The sequence below is a fragment of the Temnothorax nylanderi genome, unplaced genomic scaffold (genome assembly GCF_030848795.1).
Source record: "Temnothorax nylanderi isolate EJ_2023f unplaced genomic scaffold, tnyl_v1.0 TNYL_tig0026_pilon, whole genome shotgun sequence".
In the NCBI taxonomy this organism is placed as follows: Eukaryota; Metazoa; Arthropoda; class Insecta; order Hymenoptera; family Formicidae; genus Temnothorax; species Temnothorax nylanderi.
The window spans coordinates 432,173-449,430 of NW_027249088.1; the positions used below are offsets into that span (position 1 = coordinate 432,173).

Here is a 17,258-nt window from a genome sequence, read left to right on the forward strand (position 1 = left end):
GTGAATAATGATAAGGAAAACCGTCATTACAGTCTCTCCTTATCATTTACTGATTATTTAATTGTAAGATTTAAAAATTCTTATTATTGACAACACAAAGAAATAAACTTATATCTTTTATTAGCAACTTATCTTCTAGTCAAAGTTCAGCTGGAAAAATTTATTTAAGGAGACAAACGAACATTTTATTAATTATTTAGTTTAAATTAAAACTAAAAAGAGAATAAAGAAATTGACATGTAATACACTAAACATACAACCACAGCTTATCGTCGATTTATGTAATCTTCTTACAACATTCCTTTTTCTTTTTATTCTTTTCTTTCTTGACAAATAGGTTCCTAGTCAAAAGTTACCCTATTCCGACATTTCTATACGATTCTTAAGTTTGTCAACAACATTTTGAATTACCCTGTATACAATAAAATATATGTATATGATTAAATATATGTAGATATATTTTTTTGGCATGATACAAAATCTACAAAGTGGATTGTTCTATGATTGTGACATCGCTCTCGCTTTCGGTATTTTGCGCCGATATGTTCAATTCACAATGATCGTTGTTCTTCTCGCAAGCCTTCTTCGCCTGTTCCAGAAGACTTCGTGCCATCTGATTGTCCGTTTTCTCCACCATTTGCGAGAAGTAGCCTTTTGGTTTGTCGTGCAACAGCTCGTACGGGCAACCGAATTCCTGTTGGTGTGACACAATTATTCTTTCAGCAACGAATCAAGTATTGTCCAATGAGTTATCAACCGCGAAAAAACCACGTTTAATTATAGAAAAGAATTTTTCGGAAATCTTAACGTTTTTATAGATATACTTTACATTAGAACTTCATTTATTTAATTTTATTTCTTTTTTAAACAATTCTAAATGTAATGACTCCGACATTAAATTTTTACGATAGTTTATTGTACGATAGTTATCCTTCTATATTTTTATTTATGTGTGTGTAAACGTTCTCTTTCTTCAAGCAATTTATACTATTGTAATATTAACTATTGTATTGTGCTATTAACTTTGTGATACGAATAATTAGAAACAAATTTTGTTTGTAGGCAATTACAAAGAAAACAACGCTTTTTAGTTGAGTTTACTAAAATCAATATTTTCACTAACATATATTTTCTAACATACGTTTTATTAATTGAAGAGAAACCTACCACAATAGAACCGTTCTCCATTACGATGATACGATCGCTGTCTATAATGGTATTCAAACGATGTGCTATCGTAATGACGGTGCATTCTTTAAAAGTACTCCTTATTGTATCTTGAATTAAAGCATCGGTGCTAGAAAAAGACATTTGGAGAAAATTCGCAAATAGATTAAAAAATCAGTTATGATAGCATTTTACAGCTATACAGAACTCTTACTGGAAATTTGATGCAATTCAGACAGTCTGTTATTTTTCTAAAATCTTAATTTATTACTAAATAAATCATCATTCCACCATACCGAGAGATACTGAATTATTTGGAAAATTAATATTTTGTTAAAAAAAATTTTGAAGTATCTATATGATAATTTATTCTTTCGTTAACGATCAACCAAACAAAACCATCTGATTTTTACCAAATAATATTATAACATATTTTTATTGCTAAAAATCGTCAACGACTCACTGCGAATCAATATTAGCCGTGGCCTCATCGAGAACGAGCAAGCGATTATTCCTTAGAATAGCCCTGGCCAAACATATGAGCTGCCTCTGGCCGACGCTGAAGTTGTGACCGCCATAAAAGATTTCCTGATCCAATGCGGTATCGTTCAACTCGACCTGCCGCAGCACCTCCCACAGCTTTACGTCATCGTACTGACTGAACGGGTCCAGATTGTAACGCAGACTTTCGCAGAAAAGCACTGGTTCCTGCGGTATGATGGAAATCTTGCAGCGCAGCTCGCTCAGGCCTACCGTGCTCGTATCCCGACCGTCAATTTCAATCTCACCCTCCAGACCTTCGTTGAATAGGCGGAAAAGCGCTGAGATCAAGGAGGACTTGCCGGCGCCAGTTCGTCCCACCACCCCAACTTTCCAGCCAGGCTCGATGGATACGTTCAGATTCTGCGAAGCGCGACGGCGTGATAAAACACATAAAGTATCTGCAAAAACGAACGATCGGTTTACTTACTTTCAAGACCGGTGGATCGTCACTGTGATACTTCATGCTGACGTTTTTTAAGATCAATTGTCCTTGGGACGGCCATGTAGACGGCGGCGGATTGTCCGAGGTAATGGGACCCTCCTGGGGAAGATTCGTGTATTGGAGTAGCCTTTCTACGGAGGTCATCAGCGACATCGTCTCGGAGGACTGCTTCATGCCATGTTGCCAGTAACCGATTAAGATAATCGATTGCGATATTGCCAGACCTACTTTACTGTCTTCTACACTGTCTGTATCATGAAAATAAACGAAAGGATTAGTAATAGCTCGATGATTCCTCACGATTGTCGAAATGTATTTTCCAACATCGCAGAAATAAAGAATCTTCATACTGAAGCCTAAATCCCGAAAGATTCTATTAATTTGTTGTAGCTTTTTGTATCTTCTCCAAATATTTCGAAGTTGTGAAGGATATTTAGGGCCACTTCAACCAAACTCCGATTAACGTCATCGTTGATTAGTCCATTGGAAATGACCAATGATGAAGTTAACCGGAGTTTAGTCGAAGTGGCCCTTAATCTTCAAAAGAAAAATGTTTTAAATAATTATAATTTACCATTCTCATTCATCAATACTAGGGAGAAGCAAATCAAGGCGAGGAACAGGCACAAAATTAGATCCGTATAGACACTCAAGGCTGCCGAGCTTGTTAAGAAGAGGTACCACGTGCCGCTGTGACGGTCTTGCAACATGTCGAACTGTTTTCGCATCATCTTCTCGATTTCGACGCCGCCGCTTCTGATCGTTGGCAGGCCGTTCAGCGTAGCATTCACATGCGAGAATAACGGGCTCTTGGCTGAAAATGCAAACGCAAATTTAAACTGGAACTTACAAATTCTGCGTGAGAACATACAGATCCAAGTTTGATGGCAAAAGTCAAACGGAATCTAGGAGTTAGGGAATAAATGAGTCGCGCGTATTCCGTCTCGTTCCTTCTAATAAATAGTATCTCGTTCCAATACTTACTTACGCCTTCGAGACGTTTGACGTTTTGAGCGGTTTTCAGGTAGAATATCGTCGCGAAGTAAAACAAGATGACCAGTACTGCTATCGGTATCAGCATCCATTGATTAATTATAGCCTCCATGGTCAATACACCGCATACTATGCAAACCACTTGGAACGTCTCTAACATGATTTTGGGCAGGTATTCGTCTACGGTGCCCAAGTCTTTCGAAAATCTGTTTAAAATTCTCCCTAGAACAAAAAACCAATAAATTTAAACAAGACTTAAACAGAAATCTGGGAATTAAAACCGTTGTTTGAATGATTTACATTTCTGACACTATAAATATTCGAAGAAGGATCTATGCCAAACGTCCCGCATCATAGCCCTTTTATGAATAAGGATAAAAATAAAAACCACCCGACAAATTCGAACTCGACTAAAATTTGTCAGTCTTGTTTCTTCCGGATTTAAAAATTCGTAAACTCTTCAAAATTTCTCTTCGGGGCGACAATTTCCTTTGCCTATTGTGATCTCGCGATTATTGCTCACCAGAAGGATTAGTGTGGAAGAAGGACATGCGCGCCTGCAACAGATTGGAGAACATGGAATTGTGGAGGTTGCAGCTCGATTTCATGCAGATTTTCATGAAGAGGAAGCTGCGGAGCAGTATGGTAACAATACAGGCGATGATGCAGAATGTGTATACGTATATAGCATCCACAGTACTGAGCAGGCCGTCTGGGTTCAGCGTGAAGATCGACCCAAGGAAACTATCGTTGTACATGTTTGCAAACTGTTTGGTCTGACTAGAGTTTCCAATGCGCCTAACATCCTCCAAGTGGGTCCAATATGCGAGCCAGTAATCATTCCCTGTTGTTGCAACCTGACTGATGACGAAGAGCAGCAGCAATATGAACAGGGTAAAGTAGTTGCCGCCGTGATGGAAATATTCCTTGTACACTTTGCCAGACATTCGGCCGCGTGCCATTATTTCGGCTTCCGGGCTGTTCCCCGCATAATCCGAATCGCCAATGTCCGAATGCTGCGCGAAAACAAAATAACAATCTAATTACTTGACTTTTGCAACGGACGCAGCTCGATAGAGATAGTCGCGCTATGATCATAAAACAATTAAGAAAACAATATGTTAAGAAAATTAATGAATATTTAGGAACCACTTAACTTCTCTGGTTATAACATACTTCGGAAATTTTTTTAAATTTACTTTGTTAGTTGCTAATCAGTAACTAAATCTGTTTTAATTATCTTTAACGCGAACATATGTCATATAAATAGACTTTTTTCAATTATCTTGTCTCGTTACAAATGTATTTGTGTTAAACAAATTTGATATATAAAAAATTTCGACGGTTCCCGTTTTTTAACTAAAAAGGGCGAGAGATAAGGTTTATCTTACAATGGAACTCGCGGTCGATAATTCCGAATCACGTCGCGTTATCGACATTTGTCTCGTAGACATTTCCAAGGTTCTTCTCATGTTCTGTTCATTCTTCTGTACTTCGTGACTCAAATTGTCCAACATCCTAATGAAATCTTCATTTGATTGTACTAATTCGTTATAGATTCCTTGCATCTTCACAAAACCCTTTGGAAATAAAATCAAGATGTTTAAGTATTTCTTGTAATTATTTATGATTTAGATATAAATTTATAAATATTTGAATTTTAAAACGGTAAAACTGCATAAAAGGTCACATCTCACCGATTTCAACGTTACTTAAATATGTTGTATGGAAGGTTTTTCTGAGTAATTCTTCGCCAGAAAATAAAGGGAACGCCATTTACTTTTTTTTTCTTGCGAAGAATTACTCAGAGGAACCTCCACTACAACATATTTAAGTGGCGTTAAAATCGGTGAGACGTGACCTTTCATGCAGTTTTACCTTTAAAACTTTTAATATGAATTCAAAAACTTCTTATTATATTTATCTATTAAAGAATTTTGCACGTTCTTTTTTGTTAACGTGGACTTTGATAAACATCTCTATTTACGATCATTATACTATAATGATAGTCCAATATGATTATACTATATTGATCTTTATACTATATTACGTTATTATATTATATTGACTGTATTGATAATACAGTATGTCTTTTCATATGTCTCTTCACTCGGCAAATTTCACGCTAAATTTTTAAAGTTTGTTATATGATTTGATAGAATCAAGTCTGGATGGAAATGGATTTAAAGTTGAAATTTGGAATGTAACAATAAAACAAAAATCGAAATACCGATTGAAGAATATTCTCTGCGACACTCACTCGATCCAACACGACGATGTGATCCGCGCGTTTGAGAAATTGCAACTGATGGGTGACGAGTATTCTCGTCTTGCTGTGGAGATACTCGGTAATGCACTTCCTGTAGAGGTGCCTGGCGACACGAGAGTCCACCGCGCTCAAGGGATCGTCGAGCAGATAGAGATCCGCCTGCCTGTAAACCGCTCTCGCGAGATTGACTCGTGCTCTTTGGCCTCCCGACAGGGTTATACCTCTTTCGCCGACCATTGTCATGTCTCCTTGTGGAAACTGCCGGAAATCCTTCGTCAAGGCGCACACATTTGTCACCTAAAACGTTTGCCAGTCGATCGTGAAGAGTGTGAAACATTTATAAAATGCTAGAAAGTTCGAAATTAAGAAATATTAGACATTATTCCTTCTTTTATATAGATGGAATCATACAGATTAAAGATTTGAAAAAAAATTTATAGTAGTCGCTGAGACATATCTTTTTTCATTGATAAATCAATGACGATTCACGTTTAATGGTTGAAGCAAAAGACTGAAGGATATGAAAATTGTGTAAAGATGCAAAAAAAAGTTATCAATATATACGTACAATAGCAGGGATACATGAATATTATACAATAACTGTCTGAAAATTACCTGATTATATCTGGCCTTGTCGTAGGGCTGACCAAAGAGTATGTTGTCTCTCACAGTACCGCTGAAGAGCCAAGGGTCCTGGCTGGCGTAGGAGATACGCAGAAAACTATTCTTCGAGGAGCTCTGAGTGAGAGCCACTGAACCCGCGTCGGGATCCAACTCCTTCAGCAGTAGATGTAACAGAGACGATTTGCCGGAGCCCACGGCGCCGACCACAGCGCATAACTGGCCCGGGTTGATGGTCAAGTTGATATTGCACAAAGTCGGCGGCAATTGGCCGTTGATCCAATTGGCGGAAACTTGCTGAAGCTTCACGCAGACCGGAAGGTCAGAAGTTCCCTGAAGCTCCGAAAGAACGTTACTCCTATTTTCCAAAATGTATCTGATGTCTGTTTGATTCTCCACATTAGTCGGTTCGTTTGGTTTCTGAAATTTATCCTGTAACTGCGGCGTCTTCTCTAAACGTTCCATGTTCACTTCGTCCATCAGCAGAAAGTCCTGTACCAATTAAGCGCATTTTAATAATTACGTAAGTATGTGCCAGTCAAACTATGGGATATATTGTAAAACAATTGATTTAATAGTTTATCGCGAATTTGGAAATATAATGTGACAATATGCACCTCCAATCGGTTCGTAGACACTATTGATTCGCCCAGCTTTACCAGCGCCAGTGGAAAGCTCACCGCGACGGTCACTTTAAAAATAATGAAGTACGTCGATGTTACGAAGGTAACGTCGGCAGTCAAGTCATTTCCACTTAGGACGAACATTATCAAAGTGAAATAGAGGGCCAGTCGATCGGTGAAGGCTGTTATGGCCAAACATGCGGCGAACACGTATGACGAGAATTTGTTCCCTTTGATTTCCAGCTCTCTGGTCACCGACACGATCTTGCTGAACGGTTTCTCCCAAACGTACATCTTTACCACCTGAAACAAAAATTATGATCTTGCAAGTTTGTTTCACAAAATTGTTTTCTTAGCATTGGCAATCTCATTTGGCAGTCGAATTTGACACTTGAACGTTAGCATCTTCACTCGTTTTTGGTTGTTTAACAACAAAGTAACTTAATTATCAAATATTCGAGGATACCTGTATCCCGGCTACGAGTTCGCTCATCAGCTGCACTCTTCGGTCGGTCAGTGGCGCGATCATAGCTCTAATTTTGCGGCTCAACAAGCTGATGATCCCTTGTATCACTAAGGCGATGATCATCAGCGTTCCGATGCCGAGAAGACTGGAAATGCCAATATTTTGCCACATAATAGTTCCTATGATCATGATCTACAAGAGAAACGGTCAATCTTAACAGATGTTTTTGAAAAGCAATGTGAACATAAAAGAAAGTAGATATTCTATATCTTCACAGTTAATTAGTGGAACTATAAATTGCATATAAATAGATATGGATATGTATAACATGCTATGAATTAGATTATAACTATTAGACATACCTATTAATAATTTAAAAGAATTAAGAATTTGGACATTGCTTTCTCACCATTTTTTAGTGTGCAAATTAGAAATTTAAACATTGCTTTATCAACATTTTATTGCGCTCACAAAGCTTTTCTTAGAAAGCTTGTATTTTATTTGATGTATAATTATTAGTATCTATTTATTAGTTCGGCTTCTTTATATAGGAAGCTTCATGTACGCGGCAGTAAAATGTTGATGAAGCAATGTGCAAATTCCTAATTTACACACTTTTGTCATTTATATATAATTTTCACAGAAATTTTACTCCGTCCTCTTCTAGGTACCATTGGACTTTAGAACCCGAGGCAGGTCCTTAATTAGCTTTTCTTTATTCAAAATTTTATAAAAAAAAGAATCTTTTCATCGATTATCACCAAATTCAATACTAACCTTCCTTTAATGATACTTTATCGATTAAAAAAAAAATCAGCCCAATATCTCAAAATTTGCGGAAGTTAAAGCAAACACGGACATCAAATCCGTACATGCACACACACACACACACACACACACACACACACACACACACACACACACACACACACACAAACACGCGCGCGCGCGACATTTTGTAAAGATGATTTTTCGACGTTTTAAAACATTCTGAACACGTTGACATAGAAAACTGAAAAAAAGTGTTTTTCACGAAAACAAAGCTTTCTTTATGAGGAAACAAAAGAGATTAAATATATTAATCTATTTATATAAAGAAAGGGATAAGCGTTTTTGATATTAATTATATTGGAATATTCTCGGAATGCACACGCGAATATTTTTCACGAGATGAAGAATTACCTGAATAGGCACGATCCATATGAAATTCAGGAACATCGATAAATCATCATAGCGACTGACGTCATTGCTGAGAATATTCGTGATCTGTCCAGTACTGATTTGGTTTATGGATGCTCTGTTCAATCGTAATAACTGCAACAGTTTTGGAAAAAATTATAGGGTCCACTACTACATAATATACAATATATTTAGTGAACAACATTCTTTCTGATATCGAATTCTATCCTACTTTCTTTAAATGAACGTCACATGTAAATCACCAAATAAATATAACCCGCGCACTTTTTTTAAGCATTAAAAATAATTGGTTTAAATTAATTTTTTTCGGCATCGAAATTGATCTTCTACTCACAATCAGACGAAGACTAACTTATATATACGACAATATTTTCCAACATTGATCAATTTTTTACGTTGATCTAACGATTCATTAAATGTCATATAATTATTACTTTACAATTAATTATGGCAAAAACAACTTTTCCAGCTAGAAAAGAGTGCTCTTTCTCCCTAGAATAAACTTGGATCAGGACATGGACTCGCAAATTAATCTACAACATTATATACCTTTCGGTAGAGGAGGGAACTGCAGGAGACGCGTACTCTCATGCCGATCTGCTGCGACAGCAGCCTCATCTGGTGTATCATTAGAACAGAGATAATATTGCAAATGATTATGGAAACGATGTAGATTAGCACTTCGTGCATCTCTGTCTTGTACTTTCCGATCGAGTTTCTGGCGAAGTAGTTGATGATCCAACCCTGAAAGATCGGTATCGCGACGCGTACCACGCTGCACTGAAAGCAAGAACGTTGAAATTTAACGATTCACAGGCTTATAAATTTAACTCTATCTAAGAAGAAGAAGAAAAAGAAGAAAGAGAGAGAGAGAGAGAGAGAGAGAGAGAGAGAGAGATATCTTAAATTAACAATTACACAAGTTTACGTGATTTTGCATTCTGGAAAAGAAAAGTAGTTTTCTATAGTATTTGTGCGCTAAAATCGAATATGAAGACAAAAACGTCCGGTTATCACGTCAGGTTCACGAGAAAAATAGAGTTAAATCTCCTCAAAAACGCGTTTTTGACCATTTTTGATAATTTGGAGCTGATAAATCCGATGTACGAAAGACTTAACGATTCAAATTTAAGCTTGAACATTATATTTCAATATGAGATTATAAAATTTTTTACTACAGGCACTATCGAACCTCAGGCGCGCTTTGTTGTTAAAAGTTGGTGTACGATCGCACATAAAGTACGACGATTGTTATTCCATTCTGGACCTCCGCAAAATTATTACGAATAGTAAGAATTTTAATAGTGGATTTAATACATAGGATTAAAGGTGTTTTTTAATAAAATTTTTTTTTATTTAAATAATTATCGTTTAAACAATTTTTGAAAATAACAATTTTTTAACAAACTAACTTTGTAATTCAATTATACAAAAAAATTATGTAAGATACATGTATTGTAAAATTTTTATTTGCAATAGTTTTGCAGAGTTCTAAATTGGGGCAATTATCATATTTTCAATATATTTCGACATCGATTTATCTAATAAAGTAAATAAAGTATTGCAGTTATTAAGATCATATTTTTTTTTTTCAAAAATAGCGATATACTTGGATAAGTATGCCGATTCCGATTATAAAATATGGCAACCAAAAAGCGTTGAAGATCGCCTTGTATAATCTCGGACGAGCGTTTTTTTTTAGTGGCACTTTCTGCCCGTCTTTATCCACAGTGTATTCCAGGTTCTTCAATTTGTCCAGCTCGCGATTCCAGTACCTGGACGAAAAAAAAAGCGTTACACGCTCGAGCTCTCGGATAACAATCCCTTCAGAAATACGAAATGGGAATTGACAAATTTGTCAATTGAAAGACGTTTTTGAAATTATAATGCGCTTTAAGATTAATGTTACTTAAAAAAAATACTATAAATTTTAATCTCGTGATGTTTCTAACATGGGATTTCGTAATTCATCGTGCGTGAGAAAAGGATCGCCTAAACGTCTGCATCCGACGCAGACCCGATTTTGATAAATTTTACAAGCATGTAAGACTTACTAAATGTATTCGAATGCCACAAGTGCGAATACACGGATACATTTAGTTTCCGAGATATTCAAATTTTTATTATTCGATATGAAAAAATAATTAGAAATAAAAAGTATTGTGCCGAAATGGTTCATTTTATTAGTGTATTAGGAAATTGTACATACACGGAGAGAATTTTCTCTTAAAATTTACCCTGAAATCACGATAGTTGTGGGACAACATGTACCACCAAGAATTTTATGCGAGCTATTCTGATTAATATCTACCATAATAAAAAATATTAATATTTATTACATTATAAAATATAAAATATGTTTGATTAATTTTACTAAAATATATCTAGGTAATTTCAATAATTTTTCAAAATTTACCAATCAGCTTGGTAATTTTTATCACGTTGTTTGTAAAATGTCTTTTGTATATTTTAAAAATTCCTTGGTGTGTGTGTGTGTGTTGCCAAGTTGTCCCAAGTTTGTAGTGAATTTTAGGGTATATAACAAAATATAACAAAAAAATCTCTCCGTGTACTAAGGCTGCGTTCGGGGAGCGCGCTATTAGCGCTATTTGCTTATTCTATCCTTGTTCTACACTTGATGAGCGATAAAGATAGAATAATGCAATAGCGCTAATAGCGCGCTCCCCGAACGCAGCCTAAGTTATTAAAATATTATTATAAAAAAAAAAAAACAAATCAAAGAAGTTTACATTTTTAATATCGTCACTCGTTGTTTAAAACAAGAAGTTATTAACAAAAGGAGTTTCATAAATAAAACGTAACCACATAGGTTTTCAACTTTCCACGCGAAGCAAGGTCCATCGCACAGCACCCCCAGCTAAGTTACAAATCACATAATGTTTTATGACTTTACTTTCTTCGTATTTCGATACATTCTTTTAAGGAGTAATGAAAAATAATGTTGCCACAAAATACAATAAATGTCCAAAATATATTGTATATATTGAATATAACATAAATTGCGCTTGTATTTCTAAAATAATTAAGCTTTATTTATTATATTCTATACAGATATAGAACGGCAGTAAGCGTTACAAGCGTTAACGTATGTTCGATTGTCTCCAGTGTAGGCGATACTCACTTCTCGAGATGATCGGTCAGTTTTTCAGACTCGTCCGCTTTTATTGGTCGATAAATATCAGATTCCTCTAAATCACGCTTAGCGCCTTTCATAAATAATTCTCGCATCCACCTGTCCACAATCGGTATACTTGATTATACTACAGCTTAAAGACTGTTCTAAAAAGCAATGGTTTCTTTCTTTTTCTTCTTCTATTTCAATAAATATATGACAACAGCTATAGACAAAATTATTAGGCACCCTTGTTTCTTCTGAATATCTTGGGATGAATGAGTTTTCTATTTTCATCCTTATTGATCCTGTGATTGTTTCGAACAGTTGAGGTACAAAGTCCATTATCTTTCTTAGGGAAACATTACTCAGAATATTACTCAATATTACTCAGAAAACTGTTAACTTCGGATGGACTTTGTTCCTCAATTGTTTGAACTATTCACAAGGGCAATATATGAAAACAACAAAAAGCAGTTCGCTCATTCAGCAAAAACGCTCATTCAGTTCCAAGATATTCAGAAGAAAAAGGGTGCCTATATATCCCAGGTAGCACATACACGTTTCAAAAATGTTTTATAAGCGTTTTTCCGAAACGTTTTATGACCGATTTCTAGAAACGTTTCTCATGAGTAAAACTGTCCATTCGAAAAACGTTCAATGGAACGTTTCTTTTTCGATAAAATAACGTTTAAAAAACTATTATAGAAACGTTTTGTTTTAATGATAAAGACATTTTAGATAAAGACATTTAAAATTCCTACTTTTCACGTCTTTTGAACGTGTTTATGACGTCTTTGAGACATGCGTGAGAATGTTCAGGAAGCTTATGCATATACCATCTATGACGTCTATTCTTTTTCGAAGAAATTCCTGAACTGGTGCACATTCATGCAATAAGTTAAAGTGAAACAAAATATACTTGTCTCACTCTAACTTAACTACATTACTGATGTGTACCAGTTCAGGAAGTTCTTCAAAACGGAACACACGTATAAATGTTCTTTCAATGGTTCAGCAGAACGCCGCTTATTTTGCAACTGTTGGAAGTTTTCTAAGCTCAGATTTGTCCGATGACAAATAGATTAAGACCGGTAGGACAAAATTAATTTAAGTAAATAAGTGGATATATGTGCATGGATAAAATAATTTATTTTGTGTAATAATAAATTAGTGCAATATAAATTTAAATGTTTCAAAAAAGGCTCTTAAAGCTATTATACATAATAGATAAAGCAAATTATATTTTTGAAAGGAAAAATTTAACAAATAGGCAAATAAGTAACATTTACTTCGCCAGTCAATAATTAATTAACACAATTGAGAATTTAATTGACTATACTGACAATGATTATAATCGTGGTAACGATTATAATCGTCGTGACAAATCGTCACCGAGTTTCGACCAAGGATTTTGGTCATTCTAAAGTTGATGTAATTTTAGATGCTTATAATATAAGCATCTTAATTAAATAATTAAATTTATTGCGAAAAATATTACCTCAGCCAGGGTTCGAACCTGGAACCTCCCTCATTCCGTGACGGGTGTCATGTCGTACCAATTCAACCACTGAGGCATGTAGTAATATTTAGCGCAATAACATGTATTAAGATGACAAACAATAATAAGGTGGAAACATTGATTTTCAGTCAATTAAAGGTGTATGTTCAAACCAAATAACTAACATTTACTTCGCCTGGCTGAGGTAATATTTTTCGCAATAAATTTAATTATTTATTTGATGAATAATTCTCGCATCCACCTGTTCACACAATCGGTATACTTTATTATACTACAGCTTAAAGACTGTTCTAAAAGCAATGGTTTTTTTATTTTTCTTCTTCTATCAATAAATATATGACAAATATACAGTCGTAGACAAAATTATTTTGTATTAATACCCCTGTTTCTTCTGAATATCTTGGCATGAATACTTGAGATGAATTATCGAGTCTGTCTTCATCATCCTTATTGATCTTGTGAATGGTTCGAACAGTTGAGATACAAAGTCCATTATCTTTCTTAGAGAAACAGCAATATTACTCAGAAAACTGTTCACTTCGGATGGACTTTGTACCTCATTGTTTGAACTATTCACAAGGCCAATATAGGATGAAAACAACAAAAAGCTTACACTCATTCAATTTCAAGATATTCAGAAGAAAAGGGGTGTATTATAATAAATTTGTTTGTTTATGGCTGTATATGTATGACAGGAAGTGTTATACTTTGAACACTTATTATATACGTTATTAGATATACATGTATCTTCCATTGTAAATTTACTTTGTAGGTGTGATTGGTTTATAAAGTCGAAATTGTCTGAGAGATATAGGAAAAGAAATAAATCCCTTTATGTGCGATAATGGCGATACAACATAGTACAATATAATACATACAATATGAACTGTGGGTGTGTGTGTTAATAATAATATATAAAATTTAATATAAAATGCCGTAGACATGAAAGGATATAAGTAATTATGCCTAGTGATAGCTGATACGTAAAAATAGATACGAGGGTATGACTCGACGTAAATTGCACACCAATTTTCTAAATAGCGAGATAAAATTTTACGCAATTTTCCATTCTCTTTAGATAAACAGTATAACGTAAAATATGTTGTTAGAAAAATAGCTAACGTAATGCAAGCGAAAATATTCTTTATTTTGAAGAGGAAAAATTCTGTCTTCAAAATATGAAGATTTTTTATTTTTCGGAACAATACAATTTCGAGCTTAACTTTAGAAGGCTATAAATCTTTAATTTTTATAAAATTTTACAGGTACGTAGTATTTACTAAAAGTAATCGGAGCTACTAGTTTTCGAGAAATTCTAATTTTAATTATTCGGCCGGCTTAATTAATATTTTTCAAAATTCTAATATAAAAAAAATTATAATATAAAAATATTTTGCTGAAATATTTTATTTTGTTAGTGCATTAAGAAACTGTACATACAGTGCAGTTGTCAAAATATCATTGTTATAAAAATAAACAAGAAATGATATTTATTATACAAGCCAATTATATGGTTCAATTCTTTCTCCTTGCAAGTACAGCGATTATTCTTAACATAAAATGGTTCCACATGAGTTTCCAACTTTTTACGTGAGGCGAGGTGCTCACAGTGCAAAAAAGGTAAAAAAACAAGCTTCTTTAATTTTTTGGTTTTTTTATTCTTATAAACACTGTAGGGGAGACCGGGACGAAGTCGGCCCTTTTTTTTCGGTGCCGATCTTTAACAACAAAATAAATAATTTGAGTGAAATATAGCATACCATTGCATTGTAAAGAGTGAATCCTTGGCTACAAAATTTATATAGGCATTTTTGGTCTACGTCGGCGTCGCTTTGTTCAACCGGTATAGAGTAAAAACGACAAAGGTGCAAAAATCGAAAAGTCAAAATTCCCGGGGCAAAGTCGTGTCTTCATTCTCGGACTGGATTTTCAATAAAGATACATAATTTTGATCATAAAAAATAATAGAATACACTTTATTCATTGTTTTTTAGTAGAAAAATGGAAAACGGAAAATAATTTCAAGAAAATCAATTTTCTTTTTTGCTAACAGTTAAAGCATGTAAAAACAGAGTCTGACGAGCGCACGCACTCGTTGTGTGCCTTAAGGCCTGCAAGAAATGCACTGTTTTTCATCGGCTCTGTTTTCTATTATCTCCGAGCATACGCAGCACATATTATTTAGCTTTCTTGACTTCGTTTTGGCTTGGAAACGACTTCGCCGAACACAAGTTTTAAGTTTTGTTTGCTTATAAAATAATAGAAATCAATGAAAATAAAAAAACTGCACTGGATTCGTGTTCAGCATGCATTACTCTTTAGAATCGCTTACTTTGAGATTCGGAGAGACAATAATACTTAAGATATTACAAACTTTCGACGCGGAAGAAATTTTACTTTCGACCTGCGAAAACACGTTTGCTTCGATAAAAATCACAACATGGCACGTAATCTCACTAAACTCCGTTGGTCACGTGGGCACCATAAGCCGCGCTTACAGTATTAATGGCGAGTTCACACAACATACAGATTTCGAGATAATTGCCAAAACGATTCCGCCCCGGGGCCGACTTCGCCCCGGTCTCCCCTACATTCAGTTTTCTAATACACTAATAAAATGAATATTTCAGCAAAAATTGTTTTAAATTATAATTATTTTTTTATATTAAAACCTTGAAAGACGTTAATTAAGCCGAATTAAAATTTTAATTTTAATTATTCGATTCTTCTCATGTGCGATGCAATTACAAAACCGCATCTTAGGAACACTACGAAGCTGGTGGCTATAAAATTTATAGTATAGTATTCTCTAAGTGATCAAGCCTACTTAATATTATACGACAATTAAGCTAAATAATTAGAATTGCAATTTTTCAAAAAATAAGCATTTCCACAATTCCGCACTAGTGGTTCTATATATATATATAGATCTATATATATATATATATATATATATATAAACTACATTTAACAAATATTACTACCTGTAACATTAAAATCGGAGGGTGATGGCCTTCTAAAGTCTTTTACCCAATTTCGCTTTCAAGAAGAACATTCTTCTTCTTTAAAAAAGTTTTTCTTTCTAAAAAAAAAAGGAATATTTCCGCCTTTTTTAAATCTTTCCTGTTTTGCGAAAATTAAAATTTTTATAAGAAGCCAAGACGTTTCGGTCTTTTTTCAACGCCTATTCTTTTAGCTCTCCGTGTGCATATCCTTCCGTGGGTCTATGGCCAAAATGATATCTGCTCGTAACTGTAAAACTTGCAAGCCTGCCAGAAAATACTAAATAAACGATGTTTATCAAAATAACTATAAAATCGTCAACTACAATGTAGACAAATGTTTTGTGAATTTTTTCAGATTTTTAAAAATACTTTAAGGTAGAAAAGAATAGCGTCAAACATGAACGTATGCGCACATTGCACACGGAGAGATAACAAACCAGAAGAATAGAATACTGAAGATATTCGCGGTCTCCTTGGGGTTTGGCTTCATGTCAGTCGTGTCCTTATCCATGTTTTCGCACTATCTATAAATTTGTCGACTTCAAACTAATGTAGGAAAAGAATGAAAACAATCAAACAATGAATGAAGAATTTTTCCTTTTTTTTTGCCGTCTCGAAGCACGCTTTTTAACAGTCAATTCTTTACTGAAACCATCAGGAAACTATGTCATTGGCTTTAAGCATTACCAATAGGTAAGTGCCACAATTAAGAAACGTTAATGATAATATAATCGGCCTACATACGTTGTATAATTGCAGTTACGTAATGCATTTCTTCTTTTTCTTTCTACATGCTGTATTTTACTTGATTCTTTCCATGTATCGCATTCCTTCCCTTTCGTTTAATTCCATTCTTGTAGTAAAATTTAATTTTACAAGTAATAGAAATATTCTTTATTGGTCGAGCTGGATCTCTGTGCCAAATGATATTTTTGCAATATACAATCTTTTGCAGCTCAGCAAACTGCACGTGAGTACTGTCGGTCTTGAAACACACAGTCTCAAGTTAAATACAAAATGTACACGTAATTAAATTGATAATTAATTTAATAATCATAAAGCTAAATAAACATCTCTTGGAAACAAACTATAACAAATTTATTGTGAAAAATATGACCTCAGCCAGAATTCAAATCTGGACATCTCTGTAATCTGAGACGGGCTGACGTCTTTATCAGTTCGAAATCACAGGCATGTGTGGTAATAATTATTGCAATAAATAGTGAATAGTGATAAGGAAAACCGTCATTATAGGCTCTCCTTATCATTTACTG

General features: G+C 34.5%; 1 protein-coding gene across 4 annotated transcripts; it reads right to left on the reverse strand.

Moving 5' to 3' along the window:
- Positions 1 to 103: 103 nt before the first annotated feature.
- Positions 104 to 17,197, reverse strand: LOC139769952 (ATP-binding cassette subfamily C member 4-like). 4 transcript variants are annotated; one of them, XM_071701491.1, is made up of 17 exons: positions 16,422 to 17,197; positions 11,467 to 11,577; positions 9,934 to 10,099; positions 8,874 to 9,104; positions 8,307 to 8,438; positions 7,125 to 7,316; positions 6,653 to 6,961; positions 6,030 to 6,527; positions 5,406 to 5,711; positions 4,537 to 4,725; positions 3,669 to 4,161; positions 3,137 to 3,367; positions 2,727 to 2,966; positions 2,138 to 2,400; positions 1,631 to 2,070; positions 1,168 to 1,297; positions 104 to 694 (listed from the first exon to the last, which is right to left on the reverse strand). In XM_071701491.1, the coding sequence occupies exons 1-17, from the start codon at positions 16,493 to 16,495 to the stop codon at positions 482 to 484; spliced, it is 4,218 nt and encodes a 1,405-aa protein (XP_071557592.1). In that variant the 5' UTR covers positions 16,496 to 17,197; the 3' UTR covers positions 104 to 481. The 4 variants fall into 4 exon arrangements, with proteins under 4 accessions (XP_071557592.1, XP_071557591.1, XP_071557593.1 ...); XM_071701490.1 differs by having other exon boundaries at positions 16,398 to 17,197; XM_071701492.1 differs by lacking the exon at positions 16,422 to 17,197 and adding an exon at positions 12,959 to 15,893.
- Positions 17,198 to 17,258: the final 61 nt, after the last annotated feature.

Coding starts and splice junctions, on each gene's coding strand:
- LOC139769952 (XM_071701490.1), bottom strand. CDS start 16,495: ATGGATAAGGACACGACTGACATGAAGCCAAACCCCAAGGAGACCGCG. Junction 7,317..8,306: donor TATGGATCGTGCCTATTCAG/GTAATTCTTCAT, acceptor TTTCTCTTGTAG/ATCATGATCATAGGAACTAT. Junction 6,962..7,124: donor AACTCGTAGCCGGGATACAG/GTATCCTCGAAT, acceptor TTTTTGTTTCAG/GTGGTAAAGATGTACGTTTG.